Below are 20,402 nucleotides of genomic sequence, written 5' to 3' on the forward strand. Positions count from 1 at the left end.
GCCCCATTTTACAGAGGGAAAATAAAGACTTAGAGAGATTAGCAATTTACTGAAGGTCACAAAGCTAGTGGTATAGGATCTAGGATTTAAATCCTGGTCTGTCTCACAATGATATAATAAATCCATTTTTCTTTTCCTAGAGGCCCCTATGGACCCAGAACAACTGGCCTGGTTTCAGAGCTGCAGACTATCCTACAGACTTCTCCACCACAAGGTATGAAAACTTCAAATTTATACCTTGTATCTCGAGGTGGAAAGCTGCTCACCATCCCCACCCCTCAACTAATCATGTAAGAGGGAAGAGTATGAGGTTAGAGTTGACAGGAAGAAAGGAAAATTTCTTTCTGTTTTGAAGGAACATTTTATTTTGAAAAATTCATCACAAAATGTGTTAACTAAAAATACAGAGAGGTAAAAATACCTCTTTCCCTTTAGCCCCATTCTTGACTGTTTAACAGCTCTGGGAACAGACTTCTAAATTTGACAGGCTTTACTTTGAGGCAGATGTATATTTTCTGAAATTTATTTCCATGATGAAAATAAAGGATTTTTAAATTTCTGTATTAACATGGAGTACTCCACATTTTCAAGACCTAATCAGTTTAAACATGCTTATAGTCTAGTTTAAAAAGGCAAAACAAAAATTTTTCTCAAACAGTTAATCTAAAGATACTATTTTTTTTTTTTTTTTTTTGCGGTACGCGGGCCTCTCAGTATTGTGGCCTCTCCCGCTGCGGAGCACAGGCTCCGGACGCGCAGGCTCAGTGGCCATGGCTTACGGGCCCAGCTGCTCCGTGGCATGTGGGATCTTCCCTGACCGGGGCACAAACCCGTGTCCCGTACATCGGCAGGCGGACTCTCAACCACTGCGCCACCAGGGAAGCCCAATCTAAAGATCCTATTATCTGTAATTTTAAAAAGTCGTAGAATCTGAATTATGCAATTAAAATATATTTCTACTTCCATAACCTTACACAAACCAAGGAGTAATAAAAAGACAAAACATCAAAGAATTATTTGATATCTGTCTAACAATGAAAACTGTTCAAAACCCAGAAGATGGTATAGTAGAAAAAACACAGGAAAAGAAGATAAGAGTTGGACCAAATGAGTTTCAAAATCTAGTATTCAGTAATTCTATGGGTTTTAGTCCAAAACGTGTACCATTTGAGGAAAGAGAATGACCTCATCCGACCTCAGAAACTCTGCTTACAAAATGGAAATAATAATAGCAGCCTTGCTTACTTCATACAAGAGAACTAAACAAGATATGTACAAAAGTGTACAAGTGAATATAAAATGACCTCAACTAGAATAAAACTTGAATATCTTTTTTTCATGCTTTCCTTCCTAAAATTTCTTCCTCTTGTGTCTTCAGCCATCAATGTTTATTTTCATCTATTCTAAGAAATAGTCCCTTATTAATTCTCCCCATGTGCCTCCCTAATGGGAGTCACAAAGACATTACAGCCAGAGTTGGCCTCAGACCCTCTTGTCCAGCCTCTTAGTAACATATCAGAAAATGAGAGTTGCACTAATAAATAACAGGAGTAAGATTAGAATTCAGGTCTCCAGGCTCTTGGTCCATTAACAAGCTCAACTATTTCATTTACTTGTAAATGTTAGTTTACAATTGTTAGCTTAATTAACATTAAAAAAATGGGTTCTTTTTTATCTCCCAAAACTTAAACCAGCTTAAAGGGAAAAAAAGAAACTTGTCTTACATTAACTTTAAGTAAGACTTTACAGGGCTTCCCTGGTGGCGCAGTGGTTGAGAGTCCGCCTGCCAACGCAGGGGACACGGGTTTATGCCCCGGTCTGGGAAGATCCCATATGCTGCAGGAGCGGCTGGGCCCGTGAGCCATGACCGCTGGTCCTGAGCGTCCGGAGCCTGTGCTGCGCAACGGGAGAGGCCACAACAGTGAGAGGCCCGCTTTACAATAGAAGGAAACTAATTAATCTGAATAATCATTACTATTTCAAATTTTAATTAATGTTTTAAATTAACATAGAAATATATGATCAAAAGCCATTTTTTAGATGTCCCTTCCTACTACAGTAGACTTTGAATCCTGCAGGCAGAGAAAACAAATTGTGGAAGAGCTGTAGAAATTGGGGATAGTTAGTCTCAAAGAGGATAAAAATGAATTCAGATATTTCTCTTTCATGCTTACTCTTTCTGAATGACCTATTTCAAGGTTGTTATTTACACCATCAGGTAACAATCATTTTAGAGGAAGAACAAACACCTAATATATTTTAAAACAATTTTTGAAAAAATTACATAAAAGCAGCTGGCTCATTAAAGAGTTTAGGGACGAACAAAATACTAAATATATTTAGTGAACACAATGTAAGAAGCGCCACAGTAAATTCAAAACTGTCTGTAAGCAAATTTGAAAATGAATATCAAAGGGGATGTGGGAAAATTATATTACCTGCCACTTCACACTCAAGAACATAGAGGCAGTGAAACAGTGGAAACTAAACAGAGTACAAGTGGAAAGAAAGAAAGCAAGAGGCATAGTGGTACAGAGGAACAACACTGGTCAAGAAGTGGGAAGGTCTGAGTCTCACCCTCTAACTACCTCTGTGTGATGGTTAATTTTATGCTATGTACCCAAGTTGTTTGGTCAAACACCAGCCTAGATGTTGCTATGAAACAGTTGTTTTTAGATGTGATTAGCACGTAAATCAGTAGACTCTGAGTAAAGCACATTATCCACCAAAATGTAGGCTGGCCTCGTCTAATCAGTCGAAGGCCTTAAGAGCAAAGTCTTTCCCAAGCAAGAAGCAATTTGGCCTCAACACTGTAACACAAAAATTATGCCTGACTTTCCAGCCTGAAAATTTTGGACTCAAGACTGTAACATTCACTCCACCCTGAGTCTCCAGCTTGCTGGCCTACTCTACAGATTTTAGACTTGCCAGCCCCCACAAACATATGAGCCAATTCCTAAAACTCAAGCAATCTATCAATCTTGATCTCTACTTCTCCCCCTCTCCTATATGTGTGTGTGTGTGTGTGTGTGTGTATATATATATATATATATATATACACACACACACACACACACACTGTTTCTCTCACACACTGTTTCTCTCATGAACCCTATTACATTCTGTGATCTTTAGCACAGAACCAGAAAATTTAGTAGTTTGGGGGGAAAAAAAAGATCTTACAGGCCACTTAATCTAGTCTCCACACAATGCAGGAATCTCCTTAACATTACTGCTGACTATCAACCAGTGTCTCCACACCTGAAAGGAGCTTAATAGTCACACACACACACACACACACACACACACACACACACACACACACACGAAAATCATCCCTTTTTAAATGGCTTCTATTATTGGACAACTCTCTCTCTAATTGGGGAAAAACAGAATCTGTGTAATTTTCAACCATCCAACTAATCCTAGTTGTACTTTCTAGAACTAAAAATGAACTACAAACAATTGCTGTTATCAGGAATATTCCATACAGTTTAGTTTAGATACAAATAAATTGGTAGGCAGAGTAACAGCCCCTAAAGATGTCCACTTCCTGATCCTCAAAATCTGTGAGTATGTTCCTTGACTTGGCGAAAGGGATCTTGTAGATAAGTTAAGAATTTTGAGATGAGGAGATTATCCTGGATTATCAGGGTGGGTCCAAGGTAATCACAAGAGTCTTTATAAGAAAGAGGGAGGCAGGAGAGTCAGGTGCAGAATGATGAAAGATAAGAAAGACTTGACCTGCTATTGCTGGCTTTGAAGATGAAGGAGTCATAAGCCAAGGAATATAGGCAGTCTCTAGAAACTGGAAAAATAAGAGAATGGATTCTCCTCAGAGCCACCAGAAGGAAGGCAGCCCTGCAAACACCTCGATATCTAGCCCAGTGAAACCTGCTTTGGACTTCTGGCCTCCAGAACTGTAAGACACTAAATTTGTTTTGCTTCAAGTCACTAAATTTACGGTAATTTGCTACAGCAGAAATATGAAACGATTACAAATATATTAACATTTAAAAAATTAAATATGAGCAGCTAGAAAGATAAGCATATCAAAGTTTAATACAATTTAATGGGGCAAAAACATTTTATAAAATAGACTGGGGAATTCCCTGGCCGTCCAGTGGTTAGGACCCTGTGCTTTCACTGTTGAGGGTGTGGGTTCAATCCCTGGTCAGGGAACTAAGATCCCGGAAGCCATGCACTGCAGCCAAAAAACAAATTTTTTTTTTTAAAAAAAGGGACTATTTAACACTTCTGACAACCTCTGTACAAATGGCCTAGCAGCACTCTCCAAGTCATGCCCAACCCACCTCCCAAATTTGGGGGAAACTTAAATTTCACAGGATAAATGAGAATAAGATAAAGACCTTCTTTATTCTCAAAAGTGATGCATTTGTCTATTGATATACCTTTTTCTGGGTAAGAAAATAGCTTTCTTATAACTTTGGATTTGAAGTTAAAATGCTAACATATACTGTAGTAAGAGAAATATTGTGTATCAATGTGAATGTGGCACAAATTAATCACTATTTTCAAATTTAGCTATTGAGACACTTTTATACTAAACCTACCATTTAACTTGCCTCAAGAAAACTACTTGTCTGATTGTAGCTTTTACTTGAAAAATATTTTCTGACATTTGTATTTAAGTCATACACAAAGATTCAGGGGTAAACTTGAAACCAATACAGACATTTGAATGAAACTGTTATTTAAGAAAGCAATATGAAGGGGAGGATCTTCCAGATAAAAACCTTTCAAATATTTGAAGCCTAGGATCACATTTTCACTTAGTTTTTACTTCACCAAAGTATATCCAGTCCTTAAGCATTCCCCGAGTAAGATGTTTTTTGGCATCATCCCCATCCTCCTCATGACCCTCTGTTCCTCTGGACACATCTAGTTTGTCAGTATCCTTCTTAAATGTGTTCAGAACTGAACAAAATGCTGCAAATGTGATCCCCCCAAATGCAAAGAATGTTAAATTCCTTATTCCAGAGACTTCATTCTTAGTAATTCAACTAGGGCTTACAGGCTATTAAGTCTTACACCTATTCAGCTGATTTCATTAAACTAAAGTACAGAATATACACGTACTCTTATTACATTTTAACTTATTCGTTCAAATAATCAGGCACAGGTTGACAACAAAGCACTCTTTGGGCAGAAGTATTCAATTAGCTATAAATCCATCTGACTGTACTATCTCCCAGATCGCATTTCCTCATGTTGTCCACAAGAATATCATGAGAGACTCTGACAATGTGCTTTCCTGAACTCAAGATATGTTATTATGGCATCCTCCTATCATGCAATCCTATCAAAAAGGAAATGAAGTCAGTCTGGCCAGTCACTTAACCAGGGTCTCAGTTTCCTCATCTATAAAGAAAGGAAGTTGGACTAGATCCCTTTGAGCTATAAAATTCTATTATTCTAAAAGAGATTTTATCAGGTAGCAGAAAGATACTGAAATAAATAACGAAAGCTAACCCATGGGAGAGAGGCACCTTGTCATGAGTAATGAGTGGGGTGAAGCAGCGTCTGTAATCCCACGCTGATAACCCATAAACCAGAGGGGACTCTATCTTATTTCTCCTTCCACATAAAGTAAAGCCTCAGTTCAGACTTTACCAATTATTAACTTGTGATGTTAGGTTCTGGAATAAAGATTAACACTGTGGAGTCACTGGAAAAAGAAACTTGATAAGCAAATGAATAATGAAACAATTATTTTCAAGCCCTCTAGAGATATTTAATTTCATGCAACCACTGAAACTGCAAATTGTTCTCAGTCATTGTGAAAGACACTGATTTGACTTTGGCTCTAGTTATTTACACTTAAAAACAGTAAGGTTAAATTAAAAAAAAAAATATTATTCAGTCACACTTTTCCAATACTCAGGCTAGTCTTCCCTTTTCTGGTCAAAGTTTCATTTCACCCAAAAGGTAAAATGTATTTGACGGATGCCCATAGTCTGAAGAACAGTACAAAAGCAAAATAAACAAAACGCACTCCCACTTCTGTTCTGTCTAGAATTTATCTCATGCCTTCTAGAGAAATGTCCTTTTCTTTAAGCCAGTAAATTTCAACAATTTTTGCTTATTGTTGCTCTCTTTTCTCAAGCTAAACTTACCCATGACTCCATTATATGAACACACAAAACAGCTAAATTCGGTAGGACAAAGATTCTGCAAGACCCACTCACATGTGGAGAGTGGATTGTTGGTGGGTCACGATGTACAGATATACACCCATGCTCTCCAAGGCCGTTCAAGCTACTATTCAGAACCCTGTGGGAGCGCTCAGGAAGGGCACTGCATCCGCAGTGCTGTGCTTAGGGCTTCCTCCCTCAGGAAGCTGAACTGGTGAAGTTTCTCACTAGCCCTCTAGACTACTTGAGTATGAGGGCAGCAGCTTCTGCGTGATAATCATGATCATATTAGTGACTGATATCCTTTAGCTCTCTGAGAATAAGATATAATTTATAACATACAGTATACAGTTTAAGACATTTGACTTTTGAAACCATCTTTTGATTGCATGACATCAAAATAAGGACTATCTGTATCCTTATTTCACAACTGTAAATGTAAATATTATTGCCATGTTACAAAGGAAAATGGAGACTCAGAGAGACTAAGTTATTCAAGATCGCAGACTATCTATAGAAAGTGAAGTGCCAATATGAGTTTGTATAATCCCAAATCCATGCTATTTCTACTGCAACACACTGCCACTCAAAGATGACACAAAGTTTACCATGAAGGAGCTCACAGCCTAGGACCCTACAAAATTAATAAGGCAGAAAGAAAAGGGTATAATGTTTGAATACTATACAACAAGAACACAGTCATACATTTCTTGTGTAATAAAGCAAAAAGAATGTTTTTAAAAGCAAAATACAAGTATCACAAGAAAGGTAGACATTAGATCAGAAAAAGAAAATATTAAGAAAAACTGGAAAAGACATTTAGAAAAGATAGTGTTCTAGGTGTTGAAAATAAATATGACTTCGACATTCAGAAGTGTGATAGAACACTTCAGGCAGGGGAAAGAACATGAACGAAGACACACAAAAAGGAAAATACAAGGCATATATGTAGAACAGCAAATATTTCAGATCTGTTAACACAGTGTTTCCTACATTTCCCGGATAAGATTTCCAGTGAATTCATTAAAAGTACAGATTCTCAGGTTTCTCCCTCGGAGATTTTGATTCAGTAGGTGTGAGATGGGGTCTAGGAATTTAATTTTTTTTTAAAGTACTACAAGTGATTTTTTTATTACTAAGGAAGTTTAAGAAGCATTAGACTAAAGGACAGAGTTGGCAAAGGGGAGTCGTGAAAGAAGAAGCTTGAAATAATAGGCCAAGGAATTTGGCCTTATTTCTATAGTCAACAGAAAGCAACTATAACATCTTAATCAGGCTTCAGGAAGACTATTCTGATAGTAATGAGTGGAAGGGAAAAAAGAGAAGGGAGATGGGAGACCAGTCTGTAGACTAGGGCTGCAGCCCAGGCTAGAGATAATAAAGCCTGGAACAAGGGTAATAGTAAAATAAATTAAAAAGAAAAAACAGATTTGAGATACGCCATGGATGAAAAATTGGTAGAACAGTTCAACTAACTGGTTGTGCAAGAAAAAAAATAAGAAAAACGTCAAATAAATCTAAAATTCTTCTTTAGGGGGCACTGATACCAGGGAATTAGAAAGAGAAGTCACAGAACAGGGAGAAGTTTGGGAAGAAAAGATAATGAATTAAGCCTTGGCTAGGGCTTGGGTAACAAGTGAGATATTTAAATATAGAGATGTCTAGTAGGCAGCTGGAGAAAAGAAAAGTAAGTCAGCCTAGAGATACAGATTTGAGAGTCTGAAACAAACATTTGATAATTTTATCACAGAGCACCCTCAATTTAAAAGTCAGACAAGAGAATTGTGATGACACCATACTAGAGTTATCCTACTTATTTGATAATGGACTGTGGGTTGCAATTTTCTTGGCAGAGAGGAAAGAATTTACTTGGTCTTTCTACTGTTTAAAGTGTTTTACAGGTTTAAGAGCAAACATAAAAAGCAAGCTAGAACTATCTACGGTGGTATCTTTCACATTTCAACCTTGTAGCAAACACAAATTGCTTTTGGAGTATCCAGTTCACTATAATTCAGTAGAAGTTAAACATTATTATTTTTTCTTTTTTTACTTTGTGCAAAAGTAAGCAGCAGGAGAAAGATATGCTTTAAACGTTTAAGACGTGCTGTTGCTACCAATAGAAAAAATTCAAACTAATTTCCTAGTAGAGTCAATCTCAAAGTAATTGTGCACAAAATTTTAGACCAGAAATTTAATTCAACAAAGGATTGACAGAAAAATTCCTTTTGCCTACACTTGCTCTACAAGGCTGCTAAACTTAGTACTATCCAAGACCCTACAGAAGTCAGGGAAGGGCAGTGGGCCGACTGCATTGAGCTGCCCCCCACCCCAGAATGCTGTGCTACCAGTGAAATTTCTTGCCAGCCTTTTAGAAGGAGGCAGCTTTTTTTTCCGGCCGCACCACTTAGCATATGGGATCTTAGTTCTGAGACCAGGAATGGAACCTGCGTCCCCTGCAGTGGAAGCTCAGAATCTTAACCACTGGACCGCCAGGGAAGTCCCTTAGAAGGAGGCAGCTTTTGCAGCATTCAAAATCACATTAGATGCTTTAATAGCTATAGAAACCTAAGGTCAAAATTCTGATTCCATGACCTCCTAATTACACAGTCTTAGGCAAGCAACTTAACATCTCAGTATTGATTTCATCATTTACAAAATAGGAACAGTAACATCCATATCACATGGTTGTTATAGAGATTACATAAAATAAATACTTAGCACAGATAAGAAGAAAAATCATTACAACGCAGTATAACACGTGTTTGATGGCTCAGCCTGGGTGAAAGTTGTCTTAGGGAGGGAGGCAGAGGTAGTGAGGAGTTAATAATGGAGGTAAATTTTAAAAGGAAAAATAAAAATTAGCCAAATAAAGGAGAGCACACTCCAAGCAAAAGAAAAAAAGGGGTTGGGGGGACACTGGGGAAGGCATGGATATGCAAGGAAACTTGACATCTTCACAAAACATCAGTGAAAAGGAATCCTGGAAATTCCCAGATCTAACATTCATGATTTTTTCCATTTACAAATATACCTGCAGGATCATGACATACAGTGAATCTTTCATTTTGATTAGGGACAAATTTGAATCATGAATAATATAAGACTAGTATACTGACGATGACTTCTGAGATACCAGGGTAACAGAGTGATTGGTGATGTTGATAAGGAATAGGAAAAGGAGGTTTTCATGTAAAGATGGATTTAATTTTGATATCTAAAATAGAGATGTTTCCTAAAGGCAACTCAGAATGAGGGACAAGAGCCCAGAAGAAATATTTGGCCTTGTCTCCTAGAGTTCAGAATGTTAGTATACGTGTGGTAACTGAATCCATGCTATCAAATAGATCAATCAAGGATACTGAAGACAGCAAAAAAAAAAAAAAAGACTAAATATTTCTTATACATGTCCATTTTAATTCAGTTTTAATGCAAGGGGTATAAATAGAGTGCTTACTATATGCCCAATATTAGCCTACCAAAACCAGGCTCAACGATGAGGGAAGCACATGGATAAAGAAGTAAAGACAAGGGTAAAAATAATGTGCTTTTAAGTCGATGCTATTGTAAGTGTCAGTAAGAAACAGGTGACTACATCAAGCAAGTAAGGTAGTACTAGGTTACAGAGTTTTAATTACATACTACAGTAAAGACTTTGAATCTTATCCTTTAGGTCTCAGTGTTCACTAATTTTTAAGAAAGAAAGACATATGAAAATTTGGGGGAGTAAAAACCCTTGAAGATGATTTTCTTGGGGCATATTTCTCAGAATCACTGCTTTAAACAATGGTGGGGCACTGTAGGTGTTTCAGCAATGAGTACTGTGATGAAAGTGATATTGAGGAAAACCATACTTAAAGGCCTATGGCGAGCATTGGTGGGATAAAGGACAGGAGGCAATGTATAATCTTGAGACATGGATTTTATAGTGAGACAGATGTAGGTTCAACTCCCAGCTCTAGCTACTTATTAGTTATGTGACTTTGAGCAAATTACAACCTATTAATACCTTAATTTATTCATAGGTAAAATGGGAATGATAATTCCTATCTTAAAGAGCTGTGATGAGAATTAATGAAATGATTAAATACATATAAATAATACTAAAATGAATACAAGAGCTTTGGTCTGTCACTGTTTATTACAGTAATGATAATTACAAAATCATCTGGCAATTCAATTAAACCAAGCATAATTAAAATCTGAATCATAAAATTAAATCATTCTTTAACTCTAGTTGTAACTGATTTTTTAAAATGCCAGATTAAAAAAAAATAACTATCTCAAATCATCTCAGAAGTTGCAAATATTACGGGCCACAGATCATTTTATGAATTGGTTCAATGAACACTTACTGAATGTGTACCATGTAAAACATGCTGTGCTATGTATAGCAGGAGATTAAAAAATGAGTGAGATATAGACCCTAATCTCTTTTATAATTCAGAACAAAGGGCAAATTAAGAGTTTTACCTGACTAACTCGATTTACTTCCTCCTCTTCTTCCTCAGCTTCCTCTCCAAATGAAAGTAAACTAAAATTTCTGATCAGAAATAAAGAAAAAAAAAAAAAGAAGGAAAAAAGAATTAAAGAAAAAATTTAGGAAGAAAAAGTTAAACAAAACTTATAAATATCCTACTTTCAAAGCAATAGAACCATTAAATACACTAAGTCAAGCATGACAGAAATAATTAAAGCTTTTTATAGTTACCAAAACTGGTGAGCAAAATGGGGATTTCTAAAAAACTAATAAACATATAGCTCTGAGAGTACTACAAATGGGAAGCAATTTATCTAGTGTCTGCCAAAACAATCTTAATATTTTAAAATTAATAAGTTAAACAAAATTGTCAAAAAAAGCAATAAATTTAGCTAACCAAATGGTACATGGGAAGAAAAATCAAGTTTGTCTTTTTTGAGCCTTCAAATTAATATATCACAAGGAAGATAAATAATAAGTTATTAAAACTCTCCTTTCAAATATTGGAAAAATAGAAGATTTGGCCACAATAGAGGAATTTCATTTAAAAACTTAGATATAATCAATAACTACCACATCATCCCTATTATATTTGCTATGAATTAAAAACAAAAACATCCAACTTTTGGGCTTGTTGTCAAGATAAATCACAGTTATGGAATATTATATCTGAATATAGTGACAGTGACCTTTCACCCAGAAATAAATTAGTTAAAATAAATAATTAAAAATAAAAGGAAATCAAATATAAAGCTGTATAAGAAGTTATTTTCCCACAAGATAGCAACGGCTTATTAAAGTGTCTGGCTCATATGTGACAGTTTAATAATAGCAACTTAACTTACTTACATTGTAGGATATCAAGAAAAGAAATGAATATATATTGAATACCTACACTATTGGGTGTTTTCAAATTCCCCTTCTCATTTAATCTTCATTATAACCAGGTGTTGTATTATAAATCTCCATTTTATAAGATGGGGAAACTGAAGCTCAGAAAGATTAATAAACTTTGCTTCTTATAACTGGGGCAGGCAGTATTATACTTAAAACTGTCTGACTCTAACACTTGTAAGTACAATAAAATCCCTAATACGACGCTACAGTTCAGTAAAAAAGTTGAAATCCAACTCTCTGATATCTATTTTAATAAAATAGACAAAATAATCTAAAGAACATTGTTCACAAATTACTGAAATTTATTAAAAGAAGAAATTTCTATTTTTAGAAAACTATCCTTAGGAAATAATACAGAAACAGCTCTATGTTTAAATATATTTATAATAAGATTATCTTAATAGCACCAAAAAATAAGAGTGAAAAGTTAAATAATGTAACCAGGTGGTCATTATATCCTTCATACTTTACTTTCTAAGTTCTTTATCCTGAGCATATATTAATGGAAAAACAAGTAAAAAACAAAAAAATTTCTCAATAACTCATTTACATAAATAAGTCTTGTAGTGATCATAAATATTTACCTACTTTTTAACACAGATTTCATATGGACATCTCAGACAATACTTATTTACCTTAAGTTTATAAAGTTATATATTGTATTTGAATATAAGAAATGTACATTTAGAAAAACACACGCACAATATAATTTAGATAGTACCTCTTGGTCCAAACTGACCTCCCCTCACTACTAAACAATTGTTACTAAAGGAAATAAAGTGAACTAAATGAACCAGTGTTGCTTTTCAAGCTGAGGAGAAAATCTTTCTACTCTGATTATTACTTTGTGCCTCTGGGCTTCAATTTCTTTACTTCCTCCTCTGGTTTCTCTTTTTTTGGCTTTTTTATTTCTCTTGGAATGATGTCATCAAAAGGATTAAACAAAACCTATGGAAAGAAATATTTTGAAAACACGATTCAATTTTATAAAATTTCACAAAAACTTAAAACCAATATTTAATTATGTTGCCATTAGTGTCTATAATTTTTCCTCACATAACCACTACAAGCATAATGATGTATACTTCCACTTACATGGCCTCACTGGATTCTCCCAGTAATCCAATATGCTACTAAGTAAAAGGTATTTTATCCCTATTTTACAAAAGGGAAAAATATTCAAGAAAACATAACACATAGTAAGAGAGACAAACTCAGGTATTTTGACTCTAAATCAAATGCTCTAAGGTCCTTGCTTCCTCAATGAAGAATCACTCTTAAATTACCTAAGATATCACTTCACTGGGCTAAATAAACCTAATTCATCCAGCTTTCCATTATGAGTCCAGTATTGCACTCATTGGATTACCAGCTGAAGTTTTATCTTTGAATTTGAAATCTTCAATTAAAAAAGTTCTTAATCAGAAACTGTGACTAAATTACAGAGATAAAATCTAAGTAGTGATGTTAATTTCATCTAATAATTTAACAATACAAATAATCAATTTCTCTTAAGTGATAATTTAAGTAATGTATCCCATAATAATCATGCTCCTACCTCACAACATTTTATTTTGTGTGGATTACGTGGTCTTTCTTCATCATCAATGTCTACTTCTGTCAGTCGTAGCATGTTATATACTGTATCCCCTGTAATCTAACAAATAAAAAAGAAAATTTAATTGAAAAATAGTAAATTCATTCTTTGAAATAAGGGAGGACTTTTGAAAATATTTTTTAAATAACTGAAAGGGAATTTCATATTGTTATATAAGAGTATATGCATTAAATGGTATAAAAAAGCAACATCATCCTAAGGGGAAAAGGCATTGATGAAGTTTAATCCCTCAGTAAGATTTCTGAGAAATTTCCAATATATACTTAATGTCAGTTTTTATTAAAAATATAATGCCAAATAACCTCCTTCTGAATGACTACTTTTTGTTCAAACATTATAAACAAATTTACACTTTAGAATAGGGTAGAACAAGCAAATAACAAAAACAATGTGGTAAGTGCTCTGCAGACATTATTAAAGGCATTCTCCAAAGAGATAAAGTTGATTGTTTTTAGAGGTCGGCCGTGTCTGCTAGAGTGGGCTAAATACATATTTCAGGGAATCCTATACAGAACATCCAATGATTCCACTTTTGGTTTGTTTTACTTTTAGCAAGGATACGAAAGAGTAATATAACCCAGATAACTTCTAAGCCCTGGAAGTTATATCAAATAAAAGAGAAATGGAATTTTTAAAAAAGACATTATCTCATTTAATCCTCAAAACATCCTAAAAGTAGGTACTATCATTATCTTGCTTTTCCAGATAAGAAAATTGCGGTTCAAAGAAGTTATACAGCCGACAGTGACGGCCATTCTGACTTGTAACCACTATGCTATACTTTGTCTCTAATGTGTAAGTTATATAACATCAATTGTAAACAGTGGTGCAGAATGGCAACATAAATCTCATTTTATTATATACTTATTTTTTGTAAATAATAGGAAGGAAAATCTGTGAACATCAGACAACCTGTGTTGGAGTGACTCAAATGCACCAATGCATATTTCTTAATCCACGTTAAGTATTAAGCAACAATACTGTATTGAATGTTTTTGGCATGACTCCTCTTATTCAACATTTCTAAAAAGTTCTAAAATAATACCAGTTTTCCAGCTGTGCTAAGTGTGTTCTTTCCCTTTTCATCTTTTGTCTAAGATGGGGGAAACCATTCTTGTTGAACCAGCAGAGGGAGCTGATGCACTAGTGATGTCTAACACACCTAAGACTTAATAAAACTATCTGGGAAAATACTGGAATATTTATGAAAAGGGAGAAGCATGAGAAAAAAAAATCTTCAGAATCCTTTTAAAGAAAACTATTGAAAATTCTATGGAAATGATAATCTCTGATATGATGTTAAATGTAAGCAGGATTAAATAGGTATTGTTCAAAGTAATATTTCAGGTAAAAAGTTTTAATGTTGGGACTTCCCTGGTGGAGCAGTGGTTAAGAATCCACTTAACAATGCAGGGGACATGGGTTCGATCCCGGGTCCAGGAAGATCCCACATGTGGAGCAACTAAGCCTATGTGCCCCAACTACTGAGCCTGTGCTCTAGAACCCGCGAGCCACAACTACTGAAGCCCGCGTGCTTACAGCCCGTGCTCCACAACAAGAGAAGCCACCGCAATGAGTAGCCCGCACACTGCAACGAAGAGTAGCCCCCGCTCGCTGCAACTAGAGAAAGCCCAGGCACAGCAGTGAAGACCCAACGCAGCCAAAAATAAATAAATTTATTTAAAAAAAAAAGTTTTAATGTTAACACAAGTTCCACTTTAAACTGAAGGGAATTCATCATTAACAAGATAAACTTTAAACTACTAAATGTTATTACCTAGGTGTCTTTCTAAAAATTTTAAAACAGTAGCAGCTGAGTGACGTAATAGTTAATAATACCATTAATACAATTTTAGAAAACAGAAAAATTTAAAGTTAAAACCAATGACTTGTTTGAAAAACACACACAAAAATTCAGGTGGTTCCTCATAGTTTATTATAACAGGAATATACAGTATTCCATCATTTTTAGAAATAATAAATAAATATCCTAGGGAATATTTTTATGAAGGCAGCTCTTAGATAAGTTGATCATATATATCATAGAAGCTTAAGATAACTGGATACGAACCTTTCCAAAGATGGTGTGCTTATTGTTAAGTTCATCTGCTCGACCCAGTGTAAAGAAAAACTGACTGCCATTATCATGAGGACCAGCATTTGCCATGGCAACCAGTCCTCTCCGATTAAAACGCAACCGTGAGTGGAATTCATCCTGAAGCATTAAAAAAAAAAGATTTAGTGAATGTCCTCAGTTATAAGGCCCTTCATATTTCAGCTAACAAGCAAGGTCCCATACAACTTCTAACCAAAAATGCTGAAGTTTTATTTAGCTGATTTTCACATATAATCAAATCCAATATCTACAGTTCCTGCAATTCTATTAAACTTCACTAGCCTGTAAGTATCTTCTAAATATACTCAGCCACAAATTTAGCCTGTTTTGTGGAAAGCTTACTACTTACACAGAGGAAGGGTACTCAAGGGGAATGGATTTCTGAGTCATTTCCCTATTCTTCTCATCTCTCAAAGCCATCTAAGCATTTAGAACCTTCTTTTTTTTTTTCTCCAGGATAACTACTTTTGAATCATTACAGTCTTCAACTATTCCCTTCCTGACCCCATTCTAAATGTCATGAAACAATTGTTTTCTTCTTATTTTTTAATTCAAGGAATCTAGTATGATTATGTTATGTGCTTCACTGTGTTTTTTAAAGTCCTAAGTTGAATCATCTCTGAACTGGCACTGGTCCCATTTGACAGTTTTCAAAAGAGCAGGAGCAAGCCATTCTAAGGTGGTTATCTTGCTAGGGTAGGATTACGTAACATATACATTAGTCTCTTAGTTAATAGAAGACTTGATACTAGACTCATTTATAATATAGGCATGTTATGTAATCAATGTTTTTCAGAAAGGAAGTTCTGTTTCCTTAATAAATTCGTCTCAAGGGATTTGAACTCAAAGGATCATAACTCTGGATACTGTATTAAAAATGACCTAATTGAAAAACTTACCAAGATATCTGTATCATTTGAATATAATAAGCAAAAATCTCAATTTAGAAAGGAACTGTCACAAAGAGCTATTCTGTTAAACCAAATAATAGAATAAAGGAATGCTTCCTACCAGATGGAGGCTCTAAAATAATGAGATATCTCAATTTTGTAAAATATAAAATAGTCTAACAGTGACATTTGAAACTCTTTTATAACCATTTCACATGCTCTAAGGCCACTATCATATGAAAATTAAAGCAGTTGAAGTATTTTTCTCAAGAATCATACAGTAACCCAGTATAAAATTAAAGGAAATTCCAGATACTCTATCTTATTAGTATAAATTTGAAGTTTTTAAAAATTCACATATTTTAAGAGCTATTGATGCTTACTCATTAAAAGAACATAATATTGATACCATCAGATTAATAAATAACCCTGCTTTTAGCTTTTACTTGAACCCCCTGCTATCCTTTATATCTTAATTATGACATTAACTCTTTTTTTCTTTTTAGATCTATGTTGACAGTTAACAAAACACTGACCTACTCTTGATTAAAACCCACAGCTCTTCTAACTTTTATGTTGCTTCTTCCTTCTGTTTCCCCTTCTGATTTCTTGTTACAGCATGCATTTTGTGCTACAGAGATCTATTGTGTACAATTTAAAATGAATTCTGCTATGGACTGAATTGTGTCCTCTCATAGTTCATATGTTGAAGCGCTAACCTACAATGTGACTGTACTGGAGATAGGGCCCATAAGAAGATGAAAAAGGTTAAATGACTTCACAAGAGTGAAGTCCTAATCCAGTAGGGCTGGTGCCCTTAATAGAAGAGGAAGAAACACCAGGACGTTCTCTCTCCACCATGTGAAGACACAGCAAGAAGGCAGCCATTTGTAAGCCAGGAAGAGAAGCTTCACAGAACTGTATGCTAGCACCTTGATCTTGGACTTCCTAGCCTCCAGAACTGTGAGAAATAAATTCCTATTGTTTAAACCACCCAGTCAGAGGTATTTTGTTATAGCAGTTCAAGCTGATTAATATAAATTCTATACAGTGTTAAATAAAATGTTTTAAAATAGGATGGCATATGCAATGTTCTAGAAATGTTTTACACATACAAAGTTGCCGAGATCAGATACAGTCAGATATCGGGAAATCTGTTATATAGTCTTTTTTTCTGACTCACATTTTCCTCACTACCACCTTTAGCTCCATCTGGATTCAATCTAGCATAAAACGTTGTGAAAAGACAACTTAGAAAGAATGCTTGATGGGGTAAGTGCTGCTCTTATTCTGTATAATCCTAAATATATGATAGACCCGATTTTGTGCACTAATGTAAAATGTATTTTCTTCTATGGGGCACAATCATTTTTGATTAAGCAATCCAAGCTGACTTGAAAATAGATAAAAAATATTCAGTCTCACCTTGAATGGGGCTCCATAGATAGACTCTCCACCAGTCCCTGTACCAGTAGGATCTCCCCCTTGGACTATAAAACCAGGTACAACTCTATGAAATATGGTGTTGTCATAATATGCTGGAAGAAAATAAAAAGAATTTATCATTCTTTTTCTGATTTTTCATTGTTAGTGTAAAGAACTGCAACAGATTTCTGTATGTTAATCTTGTATCCTGCTACCTTGCTGAAATTGTTTATCAGTTCTAATAGTTTTTGTGTGGTGTCTAAGTTTTCTACATAGAGTATCATGTCATCTTCATATAATGACAATTTTACCTCTTCCCTTCCAATTTGGATACCTTTTATTGCTTTTTCTTGTCTGACTGCTATGGCTAGGACTTCCAATACTATGTTGAATAGAAGTGGTGAGACTGGGCATCCTTGTCTGGTTCCAGATTTTAGCAAGAAAGCTTTCAGTTTTTCACCACTGAGTATTATGTTGGCTGTGGGTTTGTCATAAATAGCTTTTATTATGGTGAGATATGTTCACTTCATACCCACTTTGGTGAGAGTTTTTATCATGAATGGATGCTGAATTTTATCAAATGCTTTTTCTGCATTTATTGAGATGATCATGTGGTTTTTGTTTTTTCTTTTGTTGACAGAACAGTCTCTTTTAAAATCACATAAAAAAATAAAATATGTAGGAATAAACCTGACCAAGGAGGTGAAAGACCTATATGCTGAGAACTATGAAACATTGATAAAGGAAACTGAAAATGATTCAAAGAAATGGAAAGATATCCCATGCTCTTAGAATGGAACAATTAATATTGTTAAAATGACCATACTACCCAAAGCAATCTACATGTTTAATGTGATCCCTGTAAATTACCTATGACATTTTTCATGGAACTAGATCTAATAATCCTAAAATTTATATGGAACCACAAAAGACCCAGAATTGCCAAGCAATCCTGGGGAAAAAGAACAAGGCCGGAGGCATAACTCTCCAAGACTTCAGACAATACTACAGAACCACAGCAATCAAAACAGTGTGGTATTGGCCCAAAAACAGATATATGGATCAAGAGAAAGGAATAGAGGGCACACACCTATGGTCAATTGATCTTCAACAAAGGAGGCAAAAATACACAACAGAGAAAAGACAGTCTCTTCAACAAGTGGTATTGGGAAAGTTGGACAGCTGCATGTAAATCAATGAACTTAGAACACTCCCTCACACCAAACACAAATACAAACTCAAAATGGCTTAAAGACTTAAATGGAAGACATGACACCATAAGACTCCTGGAAGAGAACATAAGCAAAACATTCTCTGACATAAATCATAGCAATGCTTTCTTAGGTCAGTCTCCCAAAACAAAAGAAATAAAAGCAAAAGTAAACAAATGGGACCTAAACAAACTTACAAGCTTTTGCACAGCAAAGAAAACCATATACAAAGTGAAAAGACAATCTACAGAATGGGAGAAATTATTTGCAAAACATGAGACTGACAGGGATTAATATCAACAATATACAAACAGCTCAATATAAACAAACAAACAACCCAATCAAAAATGGGCAGAAGATGTAAATAGACATTTCTCCAAAGAAGACATACAGATGGCTAACAGGCACATAAAAAGTTGCTCAACATCACTAATAATTAGAGAAATGCAAATCAAAACTATAATGAGGTATCACCTCACACCAGTCAGAATGGCCATCATGAAAAAGTCTACAAATAATAAATGCTGAAGAGGTGTGGAAAAAAGGGAACCCTCCTACACTGCTGGTGGGAATGTAAATTGGTGCAGCCACTATGGAGAACAGTATGGAGTTTCCTTAAAATAACTTAAAATAGAGTTACCAAATGATCCAGCAATCCCACTCCTGGGCATATATCCAGAAAAGACAAAAACTGAAATTTGAAAAGATACATGCACCCCATTGTTCATACGGCATTATTTACAATAGCCAAGACATGGAAGCAACCTAAGTGTCCATCAACAGCTGAACGGATAAAGAAGATGTGGTATATATATATATATGTATATATATATATATATATATATATATATATATATATTACTTAGCCATAAAAAGAAATGAAATAATGCCATTGGCAGCAACATGAATGGACTATACATTAGCATATAAAGTGAAGTAAGTCAGAGAAAGACAAATATGATATCACTTATATGTGGAATCTAAAAAATGATACAAATGAACTTAATTACAAAACAGAAAGAGACTCACAGACATAGAAAACATAGAAAACAAACTTATGGTTACCAAAGGGGAAAGGGGTGGGGAGGGATAAAACAGGAGTTTGGGATTAACAGATACACACTACTATATATATAAAATATATAAACAACAAGGACCAATGTATAGCACAGAAAACTATATCTTACAATAACCTATAATAGAAAAAAATCTGAGAGAGAATATCTATCTACCTATATCTATATATATATCTTAATTACTTTGTTGTACACCTGAAACTAATACAACATTGTAAATCAACCATACTTTAATAAAAGAAAAATTTATCAATGTCTAAAACTAAGTGTATCTATAGTTATCAGAGTAAATACAACTAGTCACAAGATTTTTTCCCCCAGAACGTTAAATAGGCTCCTAAACCAAAATCTTTTCTTCTGTATTATAAAATATCTACTCAAGGGGTTTCCCTGCTGGCGCAGTGGTTGAGAGTTCGCCTGCCGATGCAGGGGACGCGGGTTCATGCCCCGGTCTGGGAAGATCCCACATGCCGCAGAGCGCCTGGGCCCATGAGCCATGGCTGCTGAGCCTGTGCGTCCGAAGCCTGTGCTCCGCAA

At 35.0% G+C, this 20,402-nt stretch overlaps 1 protein-coding gene across 5 annotated transcripts in view; it reads right to left on the reverse strand.

Moving 5' to 3' along the window:
• CWC27 (CWC27 spliceosome associated cyclophilin) overlaps positions 1 to 20,402 on the reverse strand; it is a 237,885-nt gene that overhangs the window by 201,110 nt on the left and 16,373 nt on the right. For all 5 annotated transcript variants that reach the window (XR_003431668.1, XM_027101020.1, XM_027101021.1 and 2 more), the window contains 5 exons: positions 17,579 to 17,691; positions 15,219 to 15,362; positions 13,088 to 13,186; positions 12,374 to 12,477; positions 10,626 to 10,695 (listed from right to left, as the gene is read on the reverse strand). Coding sequence is in view for 4 of the 5 variants with exons in the window: in XM_027101020.1 (XP_026956821.1) it covers positions 10,626 to 10,695; positions 12,374 to 12,477; positions 13,088 to 13,186; positions 15,219 to 15,362; positions 17,579 to 17,691 (530 nt within the window). In the remaining variant the exon portion in view is untranslated. The remainder of the gene's footprint in view (positions 1 to 10,625; positions 10,696 to 12,373; positions 12,478 to 13,087; positions 13,187 to 15,218; positions 15,363 to 17,578; positions 17,692 to 20,402) is intronic.

The sequence above is a fragment of the Aethalodelphis obliquidens genome, unplaced genomic scaffold (genome assembly GCF_003676395.1).
Source record: "Aethalodelphis obliquidens isolate GAN/ISIS:26980383/991018 unplaced genomic scaffold, ASM367639v1 scaffold4, whole genome shotgun sequence".
Classification (NCBI taxonomy): domain Eukaryota; kingdom Metazoa; phylum Chordata; class Mammalia; order Artiodactyla; family Delphinidae; genus Aethalodelphis; species Aethalodelphis obliquidens.